The sequence below is a fragment of the Mustelus asterias genome, chromosome 13 (genome assembly GCF_964213995.1).
Source record: "Mustelus asterias chromosome 13, sMusAst1.hap1.1, whole genome shotgun sequence".
Classification (NCBI taxonomy): domain Eukaryota; kingdom Metazoa; phylum Chordata; class Chondrichthyes; order Carcharhiniformes; family Triakidae; genus Mustelus; species Mustelus asterias.
In genome coordinates, this window is record NC_135813.1 from 8,368,676 (window position 1) to 8,395,271 (window position 26,596).

At 47.1% G+C, this 26,596-nt stretch overlaps 1 protein-coding gene across 1 annotated transcript in view; it reads right to left on the reverse strand.

The window, feature by feature from the left end:
- kcnt1b (potassium sodium-activated channel subfamily T member 1b) overlaps positions 1-26,596 on the reverse strand; it is a 423,250-nt gene that overhangs the window by 93,852 nt on the left and 302,802 nt on the right. The window contains exons 14-17 of the mRNA XM_078226287.1: positions 22,854-22,962; positions 19,499-19,607; positions 13,316-13,465; positions 10,207-10,445 (exon numbers count right to left, since the gene is read on the reverse strand). Coding sequence (XP_078082413.1) covers positions 10,207-10,445; positions 13,316-13,465; positions 19,499-19,607; positions 22,854-22,962 — 607 coding nt within the window. The remainder of the gene's footprint in view (positions 1-10,206; positions 10,446-13,315; positions 13,466-19,498; positions 19,608-22,853; positions 22,963-26,596) is intronic.

Genomic DNA, 26,596 nt, shown 5'->3' on the forward strand with positions numbered 1-26,596 from the left:
GGGGAGTGGAGCCCCTGGGACCTCTGTGGTGGGTTTTATTCAAGTTATGGTCAGGATGCACTTTAAAGATGGTGCCTTGATCTCTGTGCAGCTGGATTTTGCCAGCGTGGTGAGCCCCCCCCCCCCCCCCCCCCCGAATGAGTACGTAAATCACACCCCTTGATTTGTTTTGGCAGAGTGTTGTAAGATCTGGAGAGAAACCTGGAGTGTTTCTTGGCAGAAAAAACACTGCCATTTTCTTGTAAGATTTTGCCCGTTAATTCTGCTTTCTCTCCCTCCAGATGCTGCCAGAGCTGCTGAGTTTTTCCAGCATCTTCTATTCTTGTTTCAACAGCACGGTGGCACAGTGGTTAGCGCTGCTGCCTCACAGCGCCAGGGACCCAGGTTCGATTCCCGGCTTGGGGTCACTGTCTGTGTGGAGTCTGCACATTCTCCCCATGTCTGCGTGGGTTTCCTCCGGGTGCTCCGGTTTCTTCCCAAAGTTCGAACGACATGTTGGTTAGGTGCATTGGCCGTGCTAAATTCTCCCTCAGTGTACCCGAACAGGCGCAGGAGTGTGGCGACTAGGGGATTTTCACAATAACTTCATTGCAGTGTTAATGTAAGCCTACTTGTGACACTAATAAGTAAACTTTAGATTCCAGCATCCAGTATATCTTGAGAGGCACAGCGAGCATAGGGTAGAGAAAGGAGGCTATCACAGCCGGTGCGAGGATTAGGGTTAAACTGGCGCCATAATGTGTGCCTTTGTCAGGCAAGGCAGGGCGTGGGGAGGGAGTAGAGATTTGCAAATGCATGTAGGGAGACAGAATTCCAGCTGAAATGAAGCACGCTAACTGAGGTACTTTGACACCAGGATAAAGCACTTTTAATTTCACTCTGTGGCACCTAATCGGTGAAGAAGTGAATTTGTCAGGGCCGGATGCAGCCATTTATCCCCGACTCCCAGTTCAAAAAAAAGAAATTGCTTTCCTTTGGGCAAATGATTGATTTGCGGGAAATATACAATGAAAGCTATAATCTCTGGGCCAGTGTTTATCTGGTTCAGCACTCCTACTCTGTGCGTGCGGCAGCTAAAGTTAACAAAAAGATCGATTTCTATTTCTGGCTTGACGTTAGCCATTACAGAGACTGAATAAAATCACCGGATCAGTGAAACTGTGGCTGCACATTCATGGATTTATCAACGTATAATCTTCAGTTTTGAAATAGAAGGAAATGTGAATAAGAGCCCGAAAACATAAAGGAAGTCTCTTATATTTGACCAGCACCCCCTGGGGAACAGTTCTCTCCCTCTCCTGTTATCAGAGATTGCCCCTTCCCCTTTGTCTCTGTGAAATAACTCCTCAGAGGAAGGTGTCCCCTCGCCAGATTACCTTTATTTACAAACTTATCTCTACTCCTAAGAGTGCTTCACGTACAGAGTCAGAATCTGGAGTGTCAGTAGCCCTGATGCTCCTCAATATATACACAGATGAGGCTCCCTGATTGGGCAGGCAATCATTACTTCAATCAGGGAGCTCATACTCGAAGAGACCAATCCCATGGGCCTCGTTGAGGTCATTACACTCTGCAGCCCGATGATCTTTCAGTTCTGGTGACCTGAACCCAGGTTGCTGCCTTACAGCACCAGGGAACCAGGTTCATAGAATCATAGAATCCTACAGTGCAGAAGGAGGGCATTCGGCCCATCGAGTCTGCACCTACCACAATCCCACCCAGGCCCTATCCCCCATAACCCCATCCATTTACCCTAGCTAGTCCCCCTGATATTAAGGGGAAATTTAGCATGGCCAATCCACCTAACCCGCACATCTTTGGAGTGTCGAGAAACCGGAGCACCCGGAGGAAACTCACGCAGACACGGGGAGAATGTGCAGACTCCGCACAGACAGTGACCTGAGGCCAGGAATCGAATCCGGGTCCCTGGCAGGCTGTGAGGCAGTGCCACCCAGTTCAATTCTGGCCTCAGGTGACTGTGCGGAGTTTGCACGTTCTCCCTGTGTCTGCGTGGGTTTCCTCCGGGTGCTCCGGTTTCCTCCCAAACTCCAAAGATGTGCGGGTTAGGTTGATTGGCCATGCTAAATTGCCCCTTAGTGTCAGAGGAATTAGCAACACAAATTCATGGGGTTACGGGGATAGGGCCTGGGTGGAATTGCTGTCAGTGCAGGCTCGATGGGCTGAATGGCCTCCTTCTGCACTGCAGGGATTCTATGAAACATTGATTCTGTTCCTCTCTCTACTCCCACAGATGCTGCCAAACCCACTGAATATTTCCAGCACTTTTTATTCTAATGTTTCATCATAGAAATTGACAGCATGGAAGGAGGCCATTGGATCATCAGGACATGATGGACGATAAGGAAACAGCCAGCCTAATCCCACTTTCCAGCTCTTGGTTTGTATCCCTGTAAGTTTCGGCACTTCAACTGCATGCCCAAACACTCCTTAAGTGTGATGAGGGTTTTTGTCTCCACCACCCTCTCAGGCAGTGAGTACCAGACTCCCACCCCACTGTGAGTCAAGAAACAATCCCCTCAAACACCCTTTAAACATCCTGCAAATCTGAACCCCGCCTACAGTTACGGACCCTCTGAATCAAAGGGAATGGTGGCTTCCTATCCATTCTGTCCAACCCTCTCTGAATGCTGAGGGTTTTTTTCCTGTTATAAAGAAAGGGACAAACAGAATGACAAGTCCTTGTTTAGGAACAGGCTGCTTCTTCAACGTAAACTTGTGTTCTCACTGGGATAGTGGAAACTAACACACAATCACCAGTTCTGATTACCACCAAGACCGCAAAAAAGTGCCGCGAACAAAGCCCAGTCCATCACTCAAACCAGCCTCCATCTAGACTCTGTCTAGACTTCCCGCTGCCTCAGAAAAGCAGCCAGCATAATTAAGGACCACACGCACCCCAGACATTCTTTCTTTCACCTTCTTCCATTGGGAAAAAGATACAAAAGTCTGAGGTCACGTACCAACCGACTCAAGAACAGCTTCTTCCCTGCTGCTGTCAGACTTTTGAATGGATATTTCTTGCATTAAGTTGATCTTTCTCTACACCCTAGCTATGACTGTAACACTACATTCTGCACTCTCTCCTTTCCTTCTCTATGAACGGTATGCTTTGTCTGTATAGCGCGCAAGAAACAATACTTTTCACTGTATACTAATACATGTGACAATAATAAATCAAATCAAATCACCAGTCATAAGTGCTTCTTCTAAACCAATCCAAAACAAAATGTATTGCGATTCCCAGAATGCTTCATCTTCTTGGGCATAAATGTTTCATGTGTTGACAAAAGACACCTCACATCATCAATCAATCAACTAGATGAGTTTGGCCAAACCAGTTTTTAACGGGTAGCCCTCACTGCCATGGTACATATATCCAGTGTATATATCCAGTGTACCAACCTGTTGTTCAATTTAGGTCAGTTGGTTGGACAGCTGGTTAGTGATGCAGAGCAACACCAACAGTGTGGGTTCAATTCCCGTACTGGCTAAGGTTATTCATGAAGGCCCTGCCTTCTCAACCTTGCCCCCTTGCCTGATGCATGGTGACCCTCAGGTTAAATCACCACCAGTCAGCTCTCCCCCTCAAATGGGAGAGAGAGCAGCCTATGGTTGTCAGGGACTATGGTGATTTTATCCATGATGTGGAGATGCCGGCGTTGGACTGGGGTAAACACAGTAAGAAGTTTAACAACACCAGGTTAAAGTCCAACAGGTTTATTTGGTAGCAAAAGCCACACAAGCTTTCGAGGCTCTGAGCCCCTTCTTCAGGTGAGTGGGAATTCTGTTCACAAACAGAACTTATAAGACACAGACTCAATTTACATGAATAATGGTTGGAATGCGAATACTTACAACTAATCCAGTCTTTAAGAAACAAAACAATGGGAGTGGAGAGAGCATCAAGACAGGCTAAAAAGATGTGTATTGTCTCCAGACAAGACAGCCAGTGAAACTCTGCAGGTCCACGCAACTGTGGGAGTTACAAATAGTGTGACATAAATTCTGATTCTAGGATCGCATGAAACTGATAGCCAGGTTCCGCACACACAAGGACGGCCTCAACCGGGATATTGGGTTTATGTCACACTATTTCACATAAATATTTCTGCTTTTTTCCTCCTGAGTCTTTATCATGCGATCCTAGAATCAGAATTTATGTCACACTATTTGTAACTCCCACAGTTGCGTGGACCTGCAGAGTTTCACTGGCTGTCTTGTCTGGAGACAATACACATCTTTTTAGCCTGTCTTGATGCTCTCTCCACTCCCATTGTTTTGTTTCTTAAAGACTGGATTAGTTGTAAGTATTCGCATTCCAACCATTATTCATGTAAATTGAGTCTGTGTCTTATAAGTTCTGTTTGTGAACAGAATTCCCACTCACCTGAAGAAGGGGCTCAGAGCCTCGAAAGCTTGTGTGGCTTTTGCTACCAAATAAACCTGTTGGACTTTAACCTGGTGTTGTTAAACTTCTTACTGATTTTATCCACACCAGACCCATTGCTTTCTGATACTGTTCCAGTCAAACACTGTTCTAACAATCAAAACACCACAATCAATGTACTTGCTGACTGGAAATGTTGAGAACGCTTTGCACAATGATTAATTATGCGTTCCAGCTGCTCTAGAAAGCTCAGAATATTTCTTCTCACAATATCATTGTGTCACTTACCAGGAACAATGGTTTTCACACGCTTAGCATTCACCCACGTTTCTCTCTCACACCCCATCGCCTCGGTCTGTTTGTCTCTTTCTCTCGCATCATTGTATACTCTTTCTGACTCTTATTTGGTATATTTCTCCCTGGTGACTAAAGGTTTGCGAATCACATTTGCTCCAGGTGCACTGTCAATTTTTAAAAATGTATTTGTTGAGTGGGCTTCGCGGACCAGGCCAGCATTTATCACTCACCCCTAATTACTCTTAAGAAGGGCAATTAGGGGTGAACTTCTGCTTTCCGTGTGGTGTAGGTACACTCAGGGTGCTGTTAGGGAGGGTGTTCCAGGATTTTGACCCAGCGACTGCGAAGGAACGGGGATATATTTCCAAGTCAGGATGGTGTGTGGCTCGGAAGGGAACTTGCAGGTGGTGGTGTTCCCAACTATCTGCTGCCTGAAATAACTCTGCAGAGGCCAGTGTCCCTTCACCAGATTCCCTTTATTTACAAACTTATCTTCACTCCTAAAAGAGCTTCAGTTACACAGTCAGAATCCGGACGACCTGACACTCCCATTTTTACATACAGGTGAAGCTCCCCGATTGGGCAGGCAATTATGACCTCAATCAGGGAGCTCATACTCCAATAGGCCCACCTCATGGGCCTCACTGAAGTCATTTCACTGCCCTTGTCCTGCTAGGTGGAGAGGTCATGGGTTTGGAAGGTGCTGTCGAAGGAGCCTTGGCGAGTTGCTACAGTGCATCTTATAGATGGTACTCACTGCTGCTACTTTGGAGAGGGGTGGAGAGAGTGAATGTTGAAGGTGGTGGATGGGCTGCCAATCACACGGGCTGCTTTGTCCTGGATGGTGTCAATCTTCTTGAAAGTTGTTGGTGTGGCACTCACCAGGGAAGTGGGGAGCATTCCATCATACTTCTCACTTCTAAGGGTGGCACGGTGGCACAGTGGTTAGCACAGCTGCCTCACAGCATTAGGGACCCAGGTTCGATTCTGGCCTCGTGTGCAGTATACACGTTCTCCCCATGTCTGCGTGGGTTTCCTCCGGGTGCGCTGGTTTCTCCCCGCGGTCCAAAGATGTGCGAGTTAGGTGGATTGGCCATGATAAATTGCCCCTTAGTATCAGTATTAGTATTTACTAGCTAGGGTAAATGCATGGGGTTATGGGGATAGGGCCCCAGATGGGGTTGTGGTCGGTGCAGACTCGATGGGTCAAATGACCTTCTTCTGCACTGTAGGATTCTATGATTCTATGACTTGAGTTTGTAGATGGCGGGCGGACTCCAGGGAGTCAGGAGGCACATTTCTTGCCACAGAATTCCCAGCCTCTAACCTGCTCTTGTAACCACAGTGTTTATATGGTTGGTTCAGTTTGGTTTCTGGTCAATGGTAACCCCCATTACTTTTACTAAACTGTTATACATCGATGATCAATTCAATGAAAATGTTTTGTTCCATTTTACAAACAAAGTGAAATATCTCTCTGGTGTAAGGTCATTCTCATTTCTACCCTAATGAAAAGGAATTATTTTACTCTTCAGCAGAGTCTTTCTTCCTCACAAACACACATTTCCCCAATTTATTATAACAAATTCAATGGTTTGACAGAACCTGCAAAGACGTCCATACATCCGATTTAAAGATGTCACAGTTAAAATGTCGTTAGTTTATTGATTTGAAGTAACTGCTTATTCGTTAACATGGAACTAAATTATTCCAAAAATGGCTCGAACGTGGGTGGTGAGGGGGCACACAAACATATCTGAATCTCAACACAGAATGTCAGGAACCTTATTTAAATGTTTAAACCCCATTAGCGGGCTACTCTGCTGTATCGCTCCCCCATTGGAAGATGACATCACGTCGGTGAGGGTTACCAGTCTAGAGCAACGTGAACCAGGTGAAGAGATCATGCCAGGGGTGTACCAGGAAGTAGAGACTCTGGAAGGTAGAGGGACTTGCCTTGGCACTGCCCCCTCTGGCACTGCCCCTTCCCCTTTGAATTGCCCTCTGGCTGGGGACTGATTCCTCTGGAGAACTCCATGGGGCGCGTTCCCCGTGATCCATTGAGGAGGGAGTGGGGGGGGGGGGAAGGGGGAGGAATGTTCCCTGTGCATGTGAAGTTGGGGGAGGTGGTGTTTGTTCCTTGTGTTCATGGGGAGGGCACCCTGTGTCCTTGGAGGGTGGTGGTTCCCTGTGACCATGGGGGTTGGTTCCCAGTTCATGTGGGGGTGGGGGGTGGTGTTTTCTCCTTGTGGTCATGGTTGGGGGGGGTCCCTCGTGTCTGTTTGAGGAGGGGGGGTGGTTCGTAGTGCATGTGGCTGGGGGGGGTGGGGGGTGAAGGCTGTTCCTTGTGTCCATGGGTAGGTAATTCCCTGTGACCATAGGAGATGGTTCCCATTGCACGTGGGGAAGGGGAGGCTGGTCCTTGTGTTCATGGTGAGGTAGTGGGGGGCCTGTGTCCATGGTGGGGTGGTTCCCTGTGCATGTGTAGGGGAAGGCTGTTCCTTGTGTTCATGGTGGAAGTGGGGGGGGGGGGGGGGCACGTTTCCCCATGCCCATGAGGAGTTCTGTATGTTAACTTTTAGTCTGTCGATCGGGGCACCCTTTACAAACAGAGCCCTGATCTCTGGAAAGCCGATGTTGCTGTTTGGGGTGGCTTTGAGTGTGCCAGTGTGGGATACGCCTCCAGCATTTGTTTCTGTCTAAGTGCTGGAAAATAAGGCAAGAAAAGCCAGCTGTGTAGCTGGCGAAACAGAAACCCCCACCCAACATTTTCTTTCTCCTCGTGTTTATCTAGTTTCTCCTAAGTCGATGTTAGTTGCCTTCATTACCTCTCGTGGTAGTGAGCTCCAGATTCTCACCACTCTCTGGGTAAGGTAGTTCACCTCAATTCTCCTGCCAAACCCGTTCATCATCTTAAAGACGTCTATCAGGTCACTGCCCAATCTCCTGAGTCCAAAGCCTCTCCAATCTTCCCCAACAGGTGTAACCTCTCGGCTCTGGAATCATTGAATCATAGAATCCCTACAGTGCAGTAGGAGGCCATTCGGTCCATCAAGTCTGCGCGGACTCTCTGACAGAGTATCTTACCCAGGCCCTCTCTCTCGCCCTCTCCCCGTAACCCCACATATTTACCATGGTTAATTCATGTCACCTACATATCTTGGGACACTAAGGGGTAATTTAGCATGGCCAATCCACCCAATCTGCACAGAATCACAGAATACTACAGTGCAGAAGAGGCCCTTCGGCTCATCGAATCTGCACCAACGCATGAAAGGCCCTGACCTGCCCACCTAGTCCCACTTGCCAGCACTTGGCCCATAGCCTTGAATGTTACGACGTGCCAAGTACTCATCCAGGTACTTTTTAAAGGATGTGAGGCATCCCGCCTCCACCACCCTCCCAGGCAGCGCATTCCAGACCGTCACCACCCTCTGAGTAGAAAGGTTTTCCCTCAAATCCCCCCAAAACCTCTCACCCCTCACTTTTAACTTGTGTCCCCTCGTAACTGACCCCTCAACTAAGGGGAACAGCTGCTCCGTATCCACTCTGTCCATGCCTCTCATAATCTTGAACACCTCAATCAGGTTGCTCCAGAGAAAACAACCCAAGCCTATCCAACCTGCACATTTTGATCATCTGAGTGAATCTCCTTTGCACCTTCGCCAGTGCTTCCCTATCTGATCTAACTTGTGGTTTCATAACTTGGAGAATTATTCAGATCTTAATCATGTCCCTTTGGCTTCTATCTTGACTTTCATGTGAATACATCTTAAGAGTTCCTTTACCTATTGGCCGCATACTCCCTCTCTGAGTTCCACTTAAAAGTTTACTTATTTATTAGTCACAAGTAGACTTACATTAACACTGCAATGAAGTTACTGTGAAAATCCCTTAGTCGCCACCCTCCGGCAATGTTTGGGTACACTGAGGGAGAATTTAGCATGGCCAATTCGCTTAACCTGCACATCTTTGCACTGTGGGAGGAAACCGGAGCACCCGGAGGAAACCTATGCAGGCACTGGGAGAATGTGCAAACTCCACACAGACAGTGACCCAAGCTGGGAATCGAACCCGGCTCCCTGGAGCTGTGAGGCAGCAATGCTTGCCACCGTGCTGCCCATTTAGTGTTCCTCCACTCTCTCCAGCCACAGTGTGAAATGATAAAGGCTTCAATATCAACTGATAAGTGGCAGGTAAGAGATGAGTTCTAAAAGTGGGTGTTGATGAAAATGTTGACAGGATGCAGGGAATAATGTGTTGTAAGGATTTGGCTGCGATGTCCGTCAGTTTCCATTTGGATTTGGAGTCAGGTGGAATGATATTGAAGATTGCAGATAATAACACATGACTGGCCGTGAGAGTGGGGAGGCAGTGGCACAGTGGCATTGTCACTGGACTGACAATCCAGAGACCCAGGAGACTGCTCTGGGGACCGGGTTCGAATCCCAAAAGGTGAAATCTGAATTGGGAAAAATCTGGAATTAAAAATCTAATGAAAAACCATTGTTGTTTAAAAAAAACATCTGGTTCACTAATGTCCTTTAGGGAAGGAAATCTGCCATCCTTACCTGGGTCTGGCCTACATGTGACTCTAGACCCACAGTAATGTGGGTGACTCTTAAACTGCCCTTTGGAATGGCCAAGCGATCCACTCAGCTCAGGGACAATTAGGGATGGGCAATAAGTGTCGGCCCAGCCATGGATGTCCACGTCCCATGAACGAATGAAAGCTGGGAGGAGGAATGCAGGATCCGGGTCTGGTTACAGTATGAACAGCCTCACTTTGATGCAGTTCATGCAGATGAAGGTGAAACATTGGGATGAACATTTTAGTTTGGGAATCTCTCTTACAGATTCTACACCTCTCTTTTGTTTCTTTACTTGTTCCAATCTCATTGCCTTGGCAACCATAAGACCATAAGACATAGGAGCAGAATTAGGCCACTCGGCCCATCGAGTCTGCTCCGCCATTCAATCATGGCTGATATTTCTCTCATCCCCATTCTCCTGCCTTTTCCCCATTAACCCTGATCCCCTTATTAATCAAGAACCTATCTATCTCTGTCTGAAAGACACTCAATGGTCCTTTTTGTCATTCAGTCACTTCTGTCTCCCTGCCCGCCTTCCCCTCCCTCCCTGATACACCTCTAATTTTTGTTAGTCTGTCAAATGTTCATCGATATGTAATGTTGACTCTGCTTCTTTCCTCTTGTTGCTAACATTTCTGTTTCAGATTTCCAGCATCTGCATGTGCTTTTTGAAAAGATTTGTTGCAATTTTGAATGCTTTGGGTTCAGGTACCATCCATCGCAAAATCTGACCTTTGAACCCTGAGCTTGACATCTGCAAGCTACAACCTCTTGACCTTCCTTCCCTTCTCTTTCAGTCCCGATGGCGTCCTGCATTACGACCCATGATGTTGCACTGGGGTTTTTTCCAATGTAGAAAACAGAGTGTTGAGATTTTAGGGTCATTTGCCTTGATTGTTAATCACTCACCCATACTTGCAATAATGCTATGGACGGGGAGCCTGGAAGCACCACTGAAGGGACCTTCTGAACTTAGGCCTTTCCTCTTTTGCTTCTCTTCCTCTTTGAAGATGAAAGCCGAGTTTTCCTCCTTTGTGATGTTAATGTAGAAGCACGTGTCCGAGTTAACCATAATGTGTCGGGGACCAGGGTTCAGCAAGATGCTCTTGTTATCTTCTCTCTTCGCACCTATCAGGCAGACACCGTACCTGAAGAACAGGAGGAAAAGCGGGAAACACTCAGTCAACCGGGAATGATATTGTGTTAGATGCTTTGTTCCTTTTGAATAACACCAGACACTTGCCTTCATCAATTAGAGCATTGAATACAGGAGTTGAGACATTGGGCGGGATTTTCCGGCTCGCACCAAGGCTGGAAAATCCCGCTTGATGTGAACGGACCTTTCCAATTCCATGTCCCACCCCCTACAATTCCCGTGACGAGTGAGATGGGAAAAATCCACCCATTATGCTACAACTGTACAATACATTGCTAAGGCCACATTTGGCCACAATTCTGGTCGCCCTGCTAGAGGAAGGATGCTATCAAACTGGAAAGGATGCAAAAAAAGATTTACAAGGATGTTACCGGGACTGGAATGTTTGAATTATATGGAGAGGCTGGATAGGCTGGAACTTTTTTCCCTGGAGTGTAGGAGGATGAGGTGTGACCTCATAGAGGTTTATAAAATCATAAGGGGCAGAGATAAGGTGAATAGTCAAGGTCTTCTCCCCAGGGTAGGGGAGTCCAAAACTAGAGGGCATAGGTTTAATGTGAGAGGGGAAAGATTTATAAGAGACCTGAGGGGCAACTTTTTTCACACAGAGGGTGATCCATATATAGAATGAGCTGCCAGAAGAGGTGATAGAGGTGGGTACAATTACAACATTTAAAAGACATTTGGACAGGTACATGGATGGGAAAGGTTTAGAGGAATATGGGAAAAATGCAGGCAACTGGGATTAGTTCAGTTCCTGGGACTAAACTGGGACTAGTTTAGTTCAGTAACCTGGTCAGCATGGACAAGTTGGGCCGAAGGGCCTGTTTCACTGCTGTATATCTCCATGACTCTATGGGGTGAATTTTCCCATTCCACCCTCCACAGGAATCGGAGCGGGCGAGGGGTGGAACATGGAAAAGTCCACTGACCTCGGGCAGGATTTTCTGGCTTCGGGGTGAGTACGGCTGGAAAATCCCGCCCTATAACTCACCGGTTTCTCTTAATAAAGGTCAAGCGTCACCTTGATGTAAAAACGCTCTCATGTGGGAAATACTCTGCAACGAGCCATATTCATATCACCTCTTCAACATAATCAATGCCCCAATGTACCTCGCAGAAGCATGATAAAACAAGACATCACACATCAGGGGATATTAGCATAAAAGAAAAATGCTGCAGATGCTGGAAATCTGAAATAAAAACAGCGCCCTCACTAGAAATGGGAATTTATCTGCTCAGATTGGACATTTATAACCAACAGAGAGAGCCTTCTATCCCAGTTTGAAAATCATTTTCAGGATGTAACCAGATCAGCCCAAATTTAGCTTCCCTGAGAAAGTGGGGGTTTTAGTTCCTGAATTCCCCATTTACTTGATGAATGTAACTCCAACAACACTCAAGAAGCTTGGCACCGTCCAGGACAAAGCAGCCCCACTTAATTGGTATCCCATCCACCATCTTCAACTTTCACTCCCTCCCCCACTGACACACAATAGCAGCAGTGTGTACCATCTCCAAGATGCACTGCTGCAATGCACCTAGGCTCCTTCGACAGCACCTTCCAAACCCACCACCTCCACCATCTAGAGGGACCAGGGAACACAACCACCTGCAAGTCCCCCTCCAAGCCACTCACCACCCTGACTTGGAAACAAATCGCCGTTCCTTCATTGTCGCTGGGTCAAAATCCTGGAACTCCCTCCATAACAACACTGTGGGTGTACCCACACCACAGGGGTGGCACGGTGGCACAGTGGTTAGCACTGTTGCCTCACAGTGCCAGGGACCCGGGTTTGACTCCCGGGCTCGGGTCACTGTCTGTGTGGAGTTTGAACATTCTCCCTGTGTCTGCGTGAGTTTCCTCCGGGTGCTCATAGGGCCTGGGTGGGTTTGTAGTCGGTGCAGACTGGATGGGCCAAATGGCCTCCTTCTGCACTGTAGGGATTCTATGATTCTATGGACTGCAGCGATTCAAGAAGGCAGCTCACCCCCACCTTCTCAAGGGCAAATAGAGATGGGCAATAAATGCTGGTCCAGCCAGCGTTGCCCAGATCCTGACAATGAATAAATAAATAAAAAGCATGGTAGGGGGTTTGCTGCAACTTAAAGACCTCCTGGGCTGCTTTAAGAGGGCCTACAATAGTCAATTAAATCAATGTGGGACTGGAGTCACATATAAACCACACCAGCAAAGGGCAGCAGAACTTCACCCCTGAAGGGCATTTGTCAACCAGCTGTTTTTGTGGCAATTGAACATCTCCTGGTTAACAAAAACAGAGCACTGAGGGGCGGCACGGTGGCACAGTGGCATGCTGCCTCACAGCGCCAGGGACCCAGGTTCGATTCCCAGCTTGGGTCACTGTCTGTGTGCAGTTTGCACGTTCTCCCCGTGTCTGCGTGGGTTTCCTCCGGGAGCTCTGATTTCCTCCCACACTCCAAAGATGGTGGATTGGCCGTGCTAAATTGCCCCTTAGTGTCGGGGGTTTAGAAGGGTAAATACATGGGGATAGGACCTGGGTGGGATGGTTGTCGGTGCAGCCTCGATGGGCCGATTGGCCTCCTTCTGTAGGGATTCTATGATGTTATGGAACTGAAAGTAAAAGAGCTGCAGAGTCAACCTTGAGGATACTCTCTTTATTAAAAATAAACTTTCTTTTTAAACAGACTGAAATTCGACTTGTCAAAATGCCGTGCTGGGATTTGAACTCATGTTTTCTGGATTACGAGTCCAGCAACAAAATCATTATGAAAACAATACCCTTGGATAAGCTGGACCCCAGGTCCCAGTGGTGGAAGTTTAGCATCTAACCCTTGGCTGCACTTTAATCCCCATAAAGAATTGTTAATCTGAGCACTTACTTCTTATGGGCATGGAAGGAAGCATAGGTGAAACTCTTCCCCTCGTATTCTCCAAAGAACTTGCTGTCACCGAGTTTGATGTGATAAACTTCATTCCCTGAACAGCGACCGTACATCCTTTGCCACTGTTCGGGGGACTGTTGTCCTTCCCTGTAACCATGGAGATGCAAACCTGGTGTTAGTTTAAATTCTCTGCAACACAAGGGCGGACGGAACAAGGGATCCCGTGAGCTCAAAGTCAACACAACAAGGTCAAAGAATCGCAAAACTGTTCCAGCGCAGAAGGAGGCCATTTGGCCCATCGTATCCATGCCGGCCCTCTGAATCAACAACTCACTCAATGTCATTCTTCCATCTTCGCTCTGTAACCCTGCACAGGCACAGGGCCTGGGTAGGACTGTTGTCGATGCAGATTTGATGGGCCAAATGGCCTCTTTCTGCACTGTAGGGTTCTATGATTCTATGATCCTTTATTTTCAGAAATGCTTTCTTTGAACTTGCCCTTGCCACACTCTCAAACCTTAACCACTTGCTGCGTTAAAAGTTAAAAGTTTATTTATTAGTGTCACAAGTAGGCTTATATTAACACTGCAATGAAATTACTATGAAAATCCCCCAGTCGCCACACTCCGGCGCCTGTTCGGGTACACTGAGGGAGAATTTAGCCTGGCCAATGCACCTCATCAGCACACCTTTCGGATTGTGGGAGGAAACTGGAGCACCCGGAGGAACCAAACATGCAGACGTGGGGAGAATGTGCAAACTCCGCACAGACAGGGGCAGCACTATGGCACAGTGGTTAGCACTGCTGCTTCACGGCGTCAGGGACCCAGGTTCAATTCTGGCCTCAGGACACTGTCTGTATGGAGTTTGCACATTCTCCCCGTGTCTGTGTGGGTTTCCTCCGAGTGCTCCAGTTTCCTCCCAGACTCCAAAGATGTGAGGGTTAGGTCGATTGGTCGTGCTAAATTGACCTTAGTGTCAGGTGATTAGCAGGGTAAATGTGTGGGGTTACGGGAATAGGGCCTGGGTGGGATTGTGATCGGCGCAGACCCGATGGGCTGAATGGCCTCCTTCTGCAGTGGAGGGATGCAATGATTCTATGACTGAAGCCGGGAATCGAACCCAGATCCCTGGCACTGTGAGACAGCAATGCTTGACACCGTGTCACCCAGAATGTTTTTCTCATACTGCTTTTGCTTCTTTTGCCAATTACTTTCAATCTATACCCTCTTGTTCTTGATCCTTTCATGAGTATGAACAGTTTCTTCCTATCTATTCTCTGTAGATCTCTCGTGATTTTGACTACCTCTATCAGATCTCCTCCCAGCCTTCTCTTCTCCAAGGATGTAGTGATTTTAATCAGGCAATTGATGGGCCTGCTTGAATGTGAACTCCCTGATTAAGGGCCAAATTGATGGTCCAATCAGGGAGCCCCATGTTCTGTACCAAAACAGGAGAGTCCGTTTCTCTGGCACTCTGGATGGAGACTGCAGACTGAGAACACTCTGTCATCGTGTGGCTAGATCTTGTAAATAAAGGAATTTTAGTGAAGGGACTTCTGCGTCTGAGGACTTATTGCAAAGGAAAACAGTTCTTAGCTCCTCCAATCTATCTTCATAACCGAAACTCTTCATCCCTGGAACCCTTCTTGCGAATCTTTTCTGCGCTCTCTCCAATGCCCTCGCATCCATCCAAAAGTGCGGCGCCCAAGTGAAGGCCAAGGGTGTGCCAACTGTCCAAAAAATGTCATCCTTCAGCCACAGCAGTATTTGAGTTTGGGAATAAGTGGCTCCCACTAATACTGCATCAGTGGTTGGCACTGCTGCCTCACAGCACCGGGGACCTGGGTTCAATTCCGGCCTCGGGTCACTGTCTGTGTGGAGTTTGCACGTTCTCCCTGTACATTTGGAAAGATAAACCATGTTCAGCAGTTTCTGTGTTCTGCCTCCATCGTTGCGTGGAATGAATGATGTGAACTGAATGAGGTTTGAAAAGCTAATTTATCTGGAGGCCAAGTATCAAGGATTCGATTATAAATACAACATTTGTGCATCTCAACTAACAAAATTCTCTATGATGAACAGTTTTTTATTTTGCTGCATCTGCCAGATTCAATAGCAGGCCATTAAATGACTGACTAACATTCCAGTCACCTTGCGATATAAAAGCTTGCAGCGTCCCCATGGATTATGATGCCATGAGTGACACAGCGATGCTAATTCTACATATGGCGAACTCTTGGGGTTTCTCCTTTGCCATCACAGGATATTGCTGAATTGAACTATAGGGGGCAGGTTTTATCTTTACAAATGTACTCCTGGCAGGAATCATCATTTCCCAAGGACATTTGCCGATATTCCCTAGGAATAGGGCCTGGGTAGGATTAATAAGGGGATCAGGGGTTATGGGGAAAAGGCAGGAGAATGAGGATGAGAGTGGCCTCATTCTGTTCCTATGTCTGAATGCAAGTTCATGAACCATAGAATCCTTTCAGTACAGAAGGAGGCTATTTGGCCCATTGGAGCGAATTTTCCCCTTCTGCCACCATGGCAATCGGAGAGGGCGAGGGGAGGACCATGGAAAGATCTAATGACTTCGGGCCGGATTTTCCGGTTTCGGGGTGAGCACAGCCAGGAGATCCCACCCAATGAGTCTGCACCGACTCTCTGAAAGAGCATCCCTCCCAATCCCTTCCCTGCAACCGCATGCATTTTTAAAAATTCATCCATATGTGAACGGAGAAAGAACGGCTACAACAATGACTTCACAACAATAATGGCAATAGTGGCTTCAAAATGGCTATTCTGACTGAGAGTGAAGCGTGCTGGGATTTTTGATCAATTTATAGATTAAAACCAGATTCAGGTTATAAAGAGGCTCTGGTCTGGGAGCTGCGATCTGAGGCTTCCTGTGTTAGCCCAGATAAGGGAAGTTACTTACATTAACCAAGACACCGTGGCTCTGAGTTTTATGGCTGCTATGTATGGGACATGTAAAATGCACTAAAGTGTAATGGTTTCGTTCAAAAGTAATTTCACTGGCTGTTTAAGCCATGTGATCAGTTTCTGGCTACACAATTGGCTGGCTCATAGAGAATCCTCCGGAAGCGAGTGGAGAATTGTGGATAAAAAGACATGTGAGTCCTTTGTTTGCCAGCGATAACTCGAAGAGACCAACCATCGCAAGAAGACCTTGTACCCTGAAGGATGCTTCAGAGAAGAAGAAGATAGATTCTACATCGAGGATATTTTTTGGCCAACGTTTTCCGAAACTCGGTAGTATCTATTTTTAGTCAAATAATTAAAGTTGATGTTTAGTTAAAGTTAATATGCAGTTTAAGGGTTAAAGTTCAGTAAAGAGTTAATGAGTCGCAACTGTTTATGTTTGAGTTGGTACTAGAAGTGTTAAATAAAGAAACAATTGTATTACTGTCCTTATTTGTCTCGTTCAACTGGAATGTTTGGAATATGTTTAAATTAAAAGCTGTATAACACATGGGCTTTGCTGGCTGGGCCAGCATTTATTGCCCATTCCTAGTTGCCTGAGGGCAGCTGAGAATCAACCACATTCTGTGCCTCTGGAGTCACATGTAGGCCAGACCGGGTAACGATGGCAAATTTCCTTCCCTAAAGGACATTAGTGAACCAGATTTGCTCTGCTAATCCCCCTAACCTATGCATCTTAGGACACTAAGGGGCAATTTAGCATGGCCAATCAACCCAACCAGCACATCTTTGGAGTGTGGGAGGAAACCAGAGCACCCTGAGGAAGCCCACGCAGACACGGGGAGAACATGCAAACTCCGCACAGTCATCCGAGGTTGGAATTGAATCTGGATGTCTGATGCTGTGAGGCAGCAGCTCTAACCACTGTGCCACCGTGCCACCGTGCCACCGTGCCACCGTGCCACCGTGCCACTGTGTCACCATGCCGCGACTCTTTCCAATGAGCTTTTCCATTGTGGCGAGCTGATCTCCCTCAGGGTGATGGTACGAAAGCCATATCGTTTTCCTCTGTGCTGTATGCTTAAACTTTGCAGAATTGACCCAATTTTCACTCCCAGTGGGAAATTAGACTGGTGAAATGCCGGCTTTATGTCTGGGCTATTTCTTTTGAATGAACCTGGCTTTTACATTCCAGATTCACTGAATCATGGAATCCCTACAGTGCAGAAGGAGGCCATTTGGCACATTGAGTCTGCACCGACTCTAAAATAGAGCACCTTACTCAGCTCCCTCCCCCCACCCCCCCGCCACCCCCCACCCACTGGCTCACAGCGCCTAGGACCCCGGTTCAATTCTGGCCTTGGGTGGAGTTTGCATGTTCTCCCCGTGTCTGCATGGGTTTCCTCCGGGTGCTCTGGATTCCTCCCACAGTCCAAAGATGTGCGGGTGAGGTTGATTGGCCATATTCAATTGCCATTAGTGTCCCAAGACGTGTAGGGTAAGCAGATTGTTGGGGAAAATACATGGGGTGATGGGGATAGGGCCTGGGTGGGATGCTCTATCGGAGAGTTGATGCAGACTCAATGGGGCAAATGTCCTCCTTCTGCACTGTAGGGATACTATGATTCTATGAAAGGGCGCAAGAGGTAGGAACGGTATTTAAGAGGCATTTAGATGAGCTCATAGAAAACAAGGCTATGGACCAAATGCTTGAAAATCAGATTAGAATAGATAGGCACTTGATGGCTGGCACAGACACGATGGGCTGAAGGGCCTCTTTCTGTGTTGTACAATGTTATGACTCTATTACACGATCAAAAAGGACACAGCTCCATCGCGGTGACATAACCAGAAAACATTGCGAGCCGTTAAAAGGTTCATCAACTTCGATGGGACCAGAAAATCACACCGCCCGGAAGAGCACAGAACCATAGAAAAGTTACAGCACAGCCGGAGGCCATTTGGCCCATCTTTCCCATGACAACCCATGGACAAGATGTGCGGGTTAGGTGGATTGGCTATGCTAAATTGCCCCTTAGTGTCAGGGGGACTAGCTAGGATAAATACCTGGGGTTACAGGGATAGGGCCTGGGTGGATTGTGATCGATGCAGACTTAATGGGCCGAATGGCCACCTTCTGCACTGTAGGGATTCTATGATTCTATGACACCCAGATGCCCTTTCTAATCCCATCTTCCTGCACCTGAACCACACCCCTGTAGCTTACAGCACCTACCACGCTCTGCGTAAAACAAACTTCTTCCGCATGTCCCCTCTAATCCTTCTGCAACTTAGCTTGAATCTATGACCCCTGGTTTTTGAACTCTCTGCCCAGGGAAACAGGTTCCACCTGTCTGCTCTCCCCCTACCTCTCACAATTTTGTACACCTCAATCATGTCACCCCCTCAGCGTTCTATGTTCTAAGGAATGATGTGGAGATGCCGGCGTTGGACTGGGGTGGGCACAGTAAGAAGTCTCACAACACCAGGTTAAAGTTCAACAGGTTTATTTGGTAGCATGAGCTTTCGGAGCACTGCCCCTTCATCAGGTGACTCACTTCATGAAGGAGCAGCGCTCTGAAAGCTTGCGCTACCAAATAAACCTGTTGGACTTTAACCTGGTGTTGTGAGACTTCTTACTGTCCTAAGGAAAACAACCCCAACCTCTCCAAACTCTCCTCGTAGCAGTAAAATTCCACCCAGATCCTAGGAAAGTCAACTGAATAAAGGACCAAGACTTTAACTAAATTTATCAATTTCATTTTGTCAATCAAGGATATACTCTGTAATGCAATTCAGCATGAACCGATATGTGCCTTGCTGTGTAACAGGTTCAAACGCCTTCTGTAGTGCTCTACTTATGCAGATAGAGTGATGGGGTGGCATGGTGGCACAGTGGTTAGCACTGCTGCCTCACAGCACCAGGAACCCTGTTCGATTCCCAGCTTGGGGTCACTGTCTTTGCAGAGTTTGCACGTTCTCCCCGTGTCTGCGTGGATTTCCTCCGGGTGCTCCGGTTTCCTCCCACAGTCAGAAAGACGTGCTGGTTAGGTGGATTGACCATGCTAAAAAAAAGTCCCCCTCAGTGCACCCAAGCAGGTGCTGGAGTGTGACAACTCGGGGATTTTCACAGTAACTTAATTACAGTGTTAATGTAAGCCTACCTGTGACAATAAATACATTTAACAAAAATAAGTGTATTGGAGAGTTTAAACAGCGTAAAAGTTTGACTTACTGTCCCCTGGAGGTATGAACCAACAGGGTGATGAGTGTGGAGGTGGAGGGGCAGATGCAGTTCAAAGCTAACATGGCGTATTTAAACTCCTCTTCACAAACTACATGATCTGCAAGAAAGTGGGAAGTTGAGAAAAACACAATCAGTCACGAAGGAATCTCTGGAAGGTCATTTTCAATGTTAGCTTCTTTTTACGCGAGGAGGTCAGAGATCGATAACTTTTAAAAAGAAGTTCGAACCTCCATTTTATAACTGACATGTTGTAATAACTCAGCAAGCCAACTGGAAAGGAACAACAAAATAAAAGCAAAATGCTGCGGAAGCTGGAATCTGAAACTAAAACAGAAAATGCTGGAAAAACGCAGCAGGTCTGACAGCACCTGTGGGGAGAGAATAGTGCCAACATTTCAAGTCTGGGAGATGACCCTTGTAAGAAGTCTCACAACACCAGGTTAAAGTCCAACAGGTTTAGTGGTGTTGTGAGACTTCTTACTGTGCTTACCCCAGTCCAACGCCGGCATCTCCACAAGATGACCCTTCGTCAGAGAAGAGTAATCCAGCTCTGATGAAGGGTCGCCCAGACTCAAAATGTTGTCTCTATTCTCTCTCCACAGATGCTGTCAGACCCCCCTGCTGAGCTTTTTCCAGCACTTTATTTCAGATTTGCAACACACGCAGCATTTTGCTTTTATTATACTCAGGAGTGTCGGACTGGATTGCTTTAGGGAGCGTGTCCCCACAGTCTGAAACAAAAACAGAAAATGCTGCAAAATCTCAGCAGGTCTGGCAGCATCTGTGGAGAGAGAATAGAGCCAAAGTTTCAGAGCTCTGCCTAAGGGTCACCGTAACTTGAAACGTTGGCTCTATTCTCTCTCGACAGATGCTGTCAGAACTGCTAAGTTTTTCCAGCATTTTCTGTTTTTGTGTTGGAAAGGAAATAGTTAAACCACGACCCTGTTGTACATTTACACGAGTCCCATCTGGGACGATAGATCATTGGACCCTCTCAGGGGTCTGCCTCACTAAGGGCTCGAGATACGAGTTCCATCTGGTTAGGCAATTGCCTGTTACCACGGGAACTCATATTCCACAAGTCCCACGGGGAGGTCAATTAGAGATTCCCCATATAAGTCCTGGGGGTTATCAGACATGTCAAGATTTCACATTTGAAAAGAGAAAACGCTGGAAAATCTCAGCAGGTCTGGCAGCATCTGTAAGGAGAGAAAAGAGCTGACATTTCGAGTCCAGATGATCCTTTGTCAAAGCAAAAAGACAGAGAAAGTGGGAGATATTTATACTGCAGGGTGAGGGACTGAAAGATGAGTCATAGACTCAAAAACAAGGGGAAAGGCTGCTAATGGCAGCCCGAATAGAAGGTGTGAATGGCCAAACCACAGAGAAGCTGAAATCGGAGGGTAAGCTGTGACAGATGAAGATGTGGGGGGAGGGGGGGAGATGGGTGGGAGAGAGGTAAAATTGAGAAAAAGGGGGAAAAGGGAAGCAAAGGAGGAGGTAAGAAAAGGGGGATAAAATAGGGGGTAAGAGTGGGGGGGGGGAAATAAAGAAAGACAATAAAGAAATAAAAGGTAGAGAACAGTTAAAAATTAAATAAAATGAAAACAAAGGGGTCGAGGTGGGATAGAGCGAATCATCTGAAGTTGTTGAATTGTGGCTCTGACTCATCTTTCATTCCCTCATTTGAGTTGAGGAGGAACTTCTTCACCCAAAGGGTTGTGAATCTGTGGAATTCCCTGCCCAGTGAAGCAGTTGAGGCTACCTCATTGAATGTTTTTAAGGCAAGGATAGATAAATTTTTGAACAGTAAAGGAATTAAGGGTTATGGTGAGTGGGTGGTTAGCGGAGCTGAGTCCACAAAAAGATCAGCCATGATCTTATTGAATGGCAGAGCAGGCTCGAGGGGCCAGATGGCCTACTCCTGCTCCTGGTTCTTATGTTCTTATGTTATGTTCTCACCCTACAGTATAAATATCTCCAACCAAAAGAGAAAATGCTGGAAAATCTCAGCAGGTCTGGTAGCATCGGTAAGGAGAGAAAAGAGCTGACGTTTTGAGTCCAGATGGCCCTTTGTCAATAAATATCTCCCACTTTCTGTGCCTTTTAGCTTTGATAAAAGGTCATCTGGAGGTGAAACGTCAGCTCTTTTCTCTCCTTACAGATGCTGCCAGACCTGCTGAGATTTTCCAGCATTTTCTCTTTTGGTTTCGGATTCCAGCATCAGCAATAATTTGCTTTTACTCTTTCACTTTTGAAAACCTTCGCTGTGGCAAATCACGCAGAACGAGGGTACAGCTAGCGAGAGGAGACAGCTTCTTCAAGGTCAATTCTTACTTTCCATGGACAGCTGTATGTAATTTCATTCCAAATGTCGGTCCATAACGTCCTTAAGGATAACAAGCTTTGCAAAAGATTGCCGAGGCAGGTGCCTGAATTACAATCATAACAGTTGACTTTCACAGTAAACTTCTGCTCGTGCTCTTTGGGGTGAAATCTTTACGATGCAGCGGAATCAAACGCAAATCTGGGTGTACAGGTACACAGGTCACTGAAAGCGGCAACGCAGGTGGAGAAGGTAGTCAAGAAGGCATACGGCATGCTTGCCTTCATCAGCCGGGGTATTGACGTTCAAAATTTGGCAAGTCATGTTGCAGTTTTATGGAACCTTAGTTAGGCCGCACTTGGAATATAGTGTTCAATTCTGGTCGCCACACTGCCAGAAGGATGTGGAGGCTTTGGAGAGGGTACAGAAAAGATTTACCAGGATGTTGCCTGGCATGGAAAGCATTAGCTATGAGGAGAGGTTGGAGAAACTTGGTTTGTTCTCACTGGAGCGACGGAGGTTGAGGGGAGACCTGATAGAAGTCTACAAGATTATAAGAGGCATGGACAGAACGGATAGTCAGAAGCTTTTTCCCAGGGTGGAAGAGTCAATTACTAGGGGGCATAGGTTTAAGGTGCGAAGGGCAAAGTTTAAAAGAGATGTACGAGGCAGATTTTTTACAAAGAGAGTGGTGGGTGCCTGGAACTCGTTGCCGGGGGAGGTAATGGAAGTGGATACAGTAGTGATTTTTAAGGGGCGTCTTGACAAGTACATGAATGAGATGGGAATAGAGGGATATGGTCCCCTGGACGGGAGGGGGTTTTAGTTAAGTCAGGCAGCATGGTCGGTGCAGGCTTGGAGGGCCGAAGGGCCTGTTCCTGTGCTGTAATTTTCTTTGTTCTTTGCAACGGAGGCAATGTTTGACCAACGCTCACATTTAGACAAAAGCAAAATGGAAACCGAGTACAGATCGAGGCTTGGGGAGGGGGGAAACACATAGAGAAAGGAAAGTCTCACCTGCGAACTTGACGTGAAACTTATTCTCTGGCTTCAGGATCTGAACGTAGAGGGGGCAATTTGGGGCAAAATCCTTCACAGCCCACGCTCTCAAGATGGTCTGATGATCCTTTAGATGTGCAAAACACCCATGATTAGTCAGGTACAAATAAACTCTCCACTGAGAAGGCAGAGAATGAGTTTCTATTAGCTGCGCATAATAAGATTGCAAGCCCACACTTTGGAAACTATTTTGTGAATTAGTTAGTCCTTTATTGGATGAGTCATTGATAAATCTAATCTGTGGTAAGTCTGCTAATGACTCATTGCAATGCTGAATGTGTCTGCCTGAGTGCTTTATCCCTGTTATTCCCACTAGTTTTCCTTCTTCACCCACTGAGTTTTTAAATTCCAAGTTTAGGATGGCTTAATCGCTGTTTTTGACGTGCACCTTTTTCCTTCTTATTTATTCCAACATTTTTGGTGTCCTTTCCGTCAATAGAATGAAAACATGATGCATTGGCTTTGGTGACACAGTGGGTTAGAACGGCTGCCTCGCAGCGCCAGGGACCTGGGTTCAATTCCGGCCTCGGGCCACTGTCTGTGTGGAGTTTGCACGTTCCCCTATATCTGTGTGGGTTTCCTCCGCGTGCTCCGGTTTCCTCCCACAGTCTGAAAGACGTGCTGGTTAGATTGATCGGCAATGCTAAATTTCCCCGTAATATCAGGGGGATTAGCAGGGTAACTACAGGGATAGGGCCTGGGTGGGATTGTTGTCAATGCAGCCTCTGTCTACACTTCCCGCTGCCTTGGCAAAGCAGCCAGCATAGTTAAGGACCCTACGCACCCTGGACATTCTCTCTTCCACCTTCTTCCTTCAGGAAAAAGATACAAAAGTCTGAGGTCACGTACCAACCGACTCAAGAACAGCTTTTTCCCTGCTGCTGTCAGACTTTTGAATAGGCTTACCTTGTATTAAGTTGATCTTTCTCTACATCCTAGCTATGTAAGGACTGTAATACTACATTCTGCACTCTCGTTTCCTTCTCTATGAACGGTATGCTTTGTCTGTACAGCACGTAAGAAACAATACTTTTCACTGTTAATACATGTGACAATAATAAATCAAATCAAATCAAATCGATGGGCTGAATGGCCTCCTTCTGCCCTGGAAGGATTCTATGATTCCATGAAATTAGGGGACCATACATGTTCTGGTGCAGCACCTGAGAGTCGCTAAAAACCTCCGACCTCGCCCGCGGCCCAAGATTCTCTGCTCCCATTGCAGTGAATGGAGTTTTGGCTGAGCGCCAACTTCTCCATTCTGGCTGGCAGCGGGGAGCAGGGAAGGACAAGATCGGAGAATCCTGCCCAGTGCTGGAACTTTGAAATGAAAGGAAGACATGCATTCGATCTGGATGCATTGGACGTCCCAAAGCATGTCGCAAACCCATCACATTCTTTTGAAGTGTGCTTACTGGTGTAATGTTGGAAATATGGCAGCCAATTTGCACGCAGGAAGCTCCCTCCAGCGATGTGACAATGACCAGATTGTCTGTTCTAGTGAATCCGACTGGAGGATAAATCCTAACTCGGGTTTTGGAGCTCTGGCCTGGCTTTTCGAAATACCTGGCGGGATTTTCCTGCCCCGACATCGGCAGGCATTATCGTAGAGAGGACAGGAACATTAGGATAGCTGCAACTGCTCTCCAAATTTTCCTGTCCCGCCTGTGACGATCTGAAGTCCCTCACTGGGCAGCACGGTGGCACCGTGGTTAGCACTGCTGCCTCACAGCGCCAAGGAGCCGGGTCTGATTCCCGGCTAGGGTCTCTGTCTGCGTGGAGTCAGCACATTCTCCCCGTGTCTGCGTGGGTTTCCTCCGGGTGCTCCGGTTTCCATCCACAGTCCACAGATTTGTGGGTTAGGAGTATTGGCCGTGCTAAATTGTTCCTTAGTGCCAGGGGGACTTGATAGGGTAAATGCATGAGTTTGTGGGGATAGGAGCTGGGTGGGATTGTGGTCGGCACAGATTCGATGGGCCGAATGGCCTCCTTCTACACTGTAGAAATTCTATGATTCTATCCCTGGAACCATTCTCATAAATCTCCTCCGCACCCTCTCTGAAGCCTTTACTTCCTTCCTAAAGTGTGATATGCAGAACTAGTCACAATTCTCCAGACAAGACAGGCAGGTACGGTGGCACAGTGGTTAGCACTGCTGCCTCACAGCCCCAGGGACCCGGGTTTGATTTCCGGCTTGGGTCACTGTCTGTGTGCAGTGTACGCGTTCTCCCCGTGTCTGCGTGGGTTTCCTCTGGGTTCCGGTTTCTTCCCACAGTCCAAAGATGTGCGGATTAGGTTGATTGGCCATGCTAAATTGATCCTAGTGCCAGGGGGATTAGCAGAGTAAATGAGGGTTACTGGAATAGGGCCTGGGTGGGATTGCAGTTGGTGCAGATTTGATGGACCGAATGGCCTCCTTCTGTACTGTTGGGAGTCTGTGATTCGATGAAGACCAAACGAGTCAGCTTGTAAAGCTTCATAATAACAGTGGCACAGTGGTCAGCACTGCTGCCTCACAGCGCCAAGGGCCCAAGTTCGATTCCCGGGTTGGGTCACTGTCTGTGTGGAGTTTGCACATTCTCCCCGTGTCTGCGTGGGATTCCTCCGAGTGCTCCTGTTTCCTCCCACAATCCAAAAGATGTGCAGGTTGGGTGGATTGGCCATGCTAAATTCTCCCTCAGTGTACCCGAACAGGTGCTGGAGTGTGGCAACTAGGGGATTTTCACAGTAACATCATTGCAGTGTTAATGTAAGCCGACTTGTGACTAATAAATAAACTTTACTTTAACGGGATGACTGACGCTTTGATGATCAGTGTGAACTGTTTAAAGATCTGCTTGCACAGGTTCCCCTTTCGCTGGTTATTCGTTCATTCTAAAGTTAATGCAGAAAATAAAGTAGGAATGCCGGAATTCCATCAGTCATGGGATCAGGTCGATACACTCTGGCTCACCTTATAACTCGACTTTACGTTTCAATGTGCTGCAGCGTAATGTGATTTGTGAAAAGATTGAAACCCCATTATTTGTAAATTGCTTCAGGAATACAGTGCTAAAGCTTTGAGATGTAACCGAATCCTGATGCAGCTCTCAATCCACCCAACCCAATTTGAAAAGCCTCGAATCAATCAATAACTTAAGTGGAGCTCTAATCACCTGATTAAGATAGCATCAAGGTCATTCCATCCAATTAAGTCACTGCTGAATTGAATTATTAGGGGCTTTGTTTTGGATATTAATGGGTCAGCCTGGTATTAATGTTGCAGTGCTATCTTCGTGCCAGCAGAGTCCCTCGGAGAGCTGCATCCATGAATTTCCCGCTCTCTTTAAGTGGACATCCTGGACATTGCCTTTCCAACTTCTGTAGAAAGTCACGCACTGGTGAGAGGAGACACAGAAAATCTCTGCTCCTTCCTGGAGTGTAGCGCAACTCCTGACACACCAGAGCAAAGAAGAACACAGGGAATAGGAGCAGGAGTGGGCCATTCGGCCCCTCCCGTATCTAGAGTGCTGCGCACAGTTTTGGTCCCCTTATTTGAGGAAGGTTGTAAACGCATTAGCAGGGGTTCAGAGAATGTTCACTAGATTGATCCCAGAGGTGAAGGCCTTGTCTTAGGAAGAGAGATTGAGCAGTTTAGTCCTGATGCTTGCTGGAGTTTAGAAGAATGAGGGGAGACCTCATTGAGGTGTATAAGATGGTAA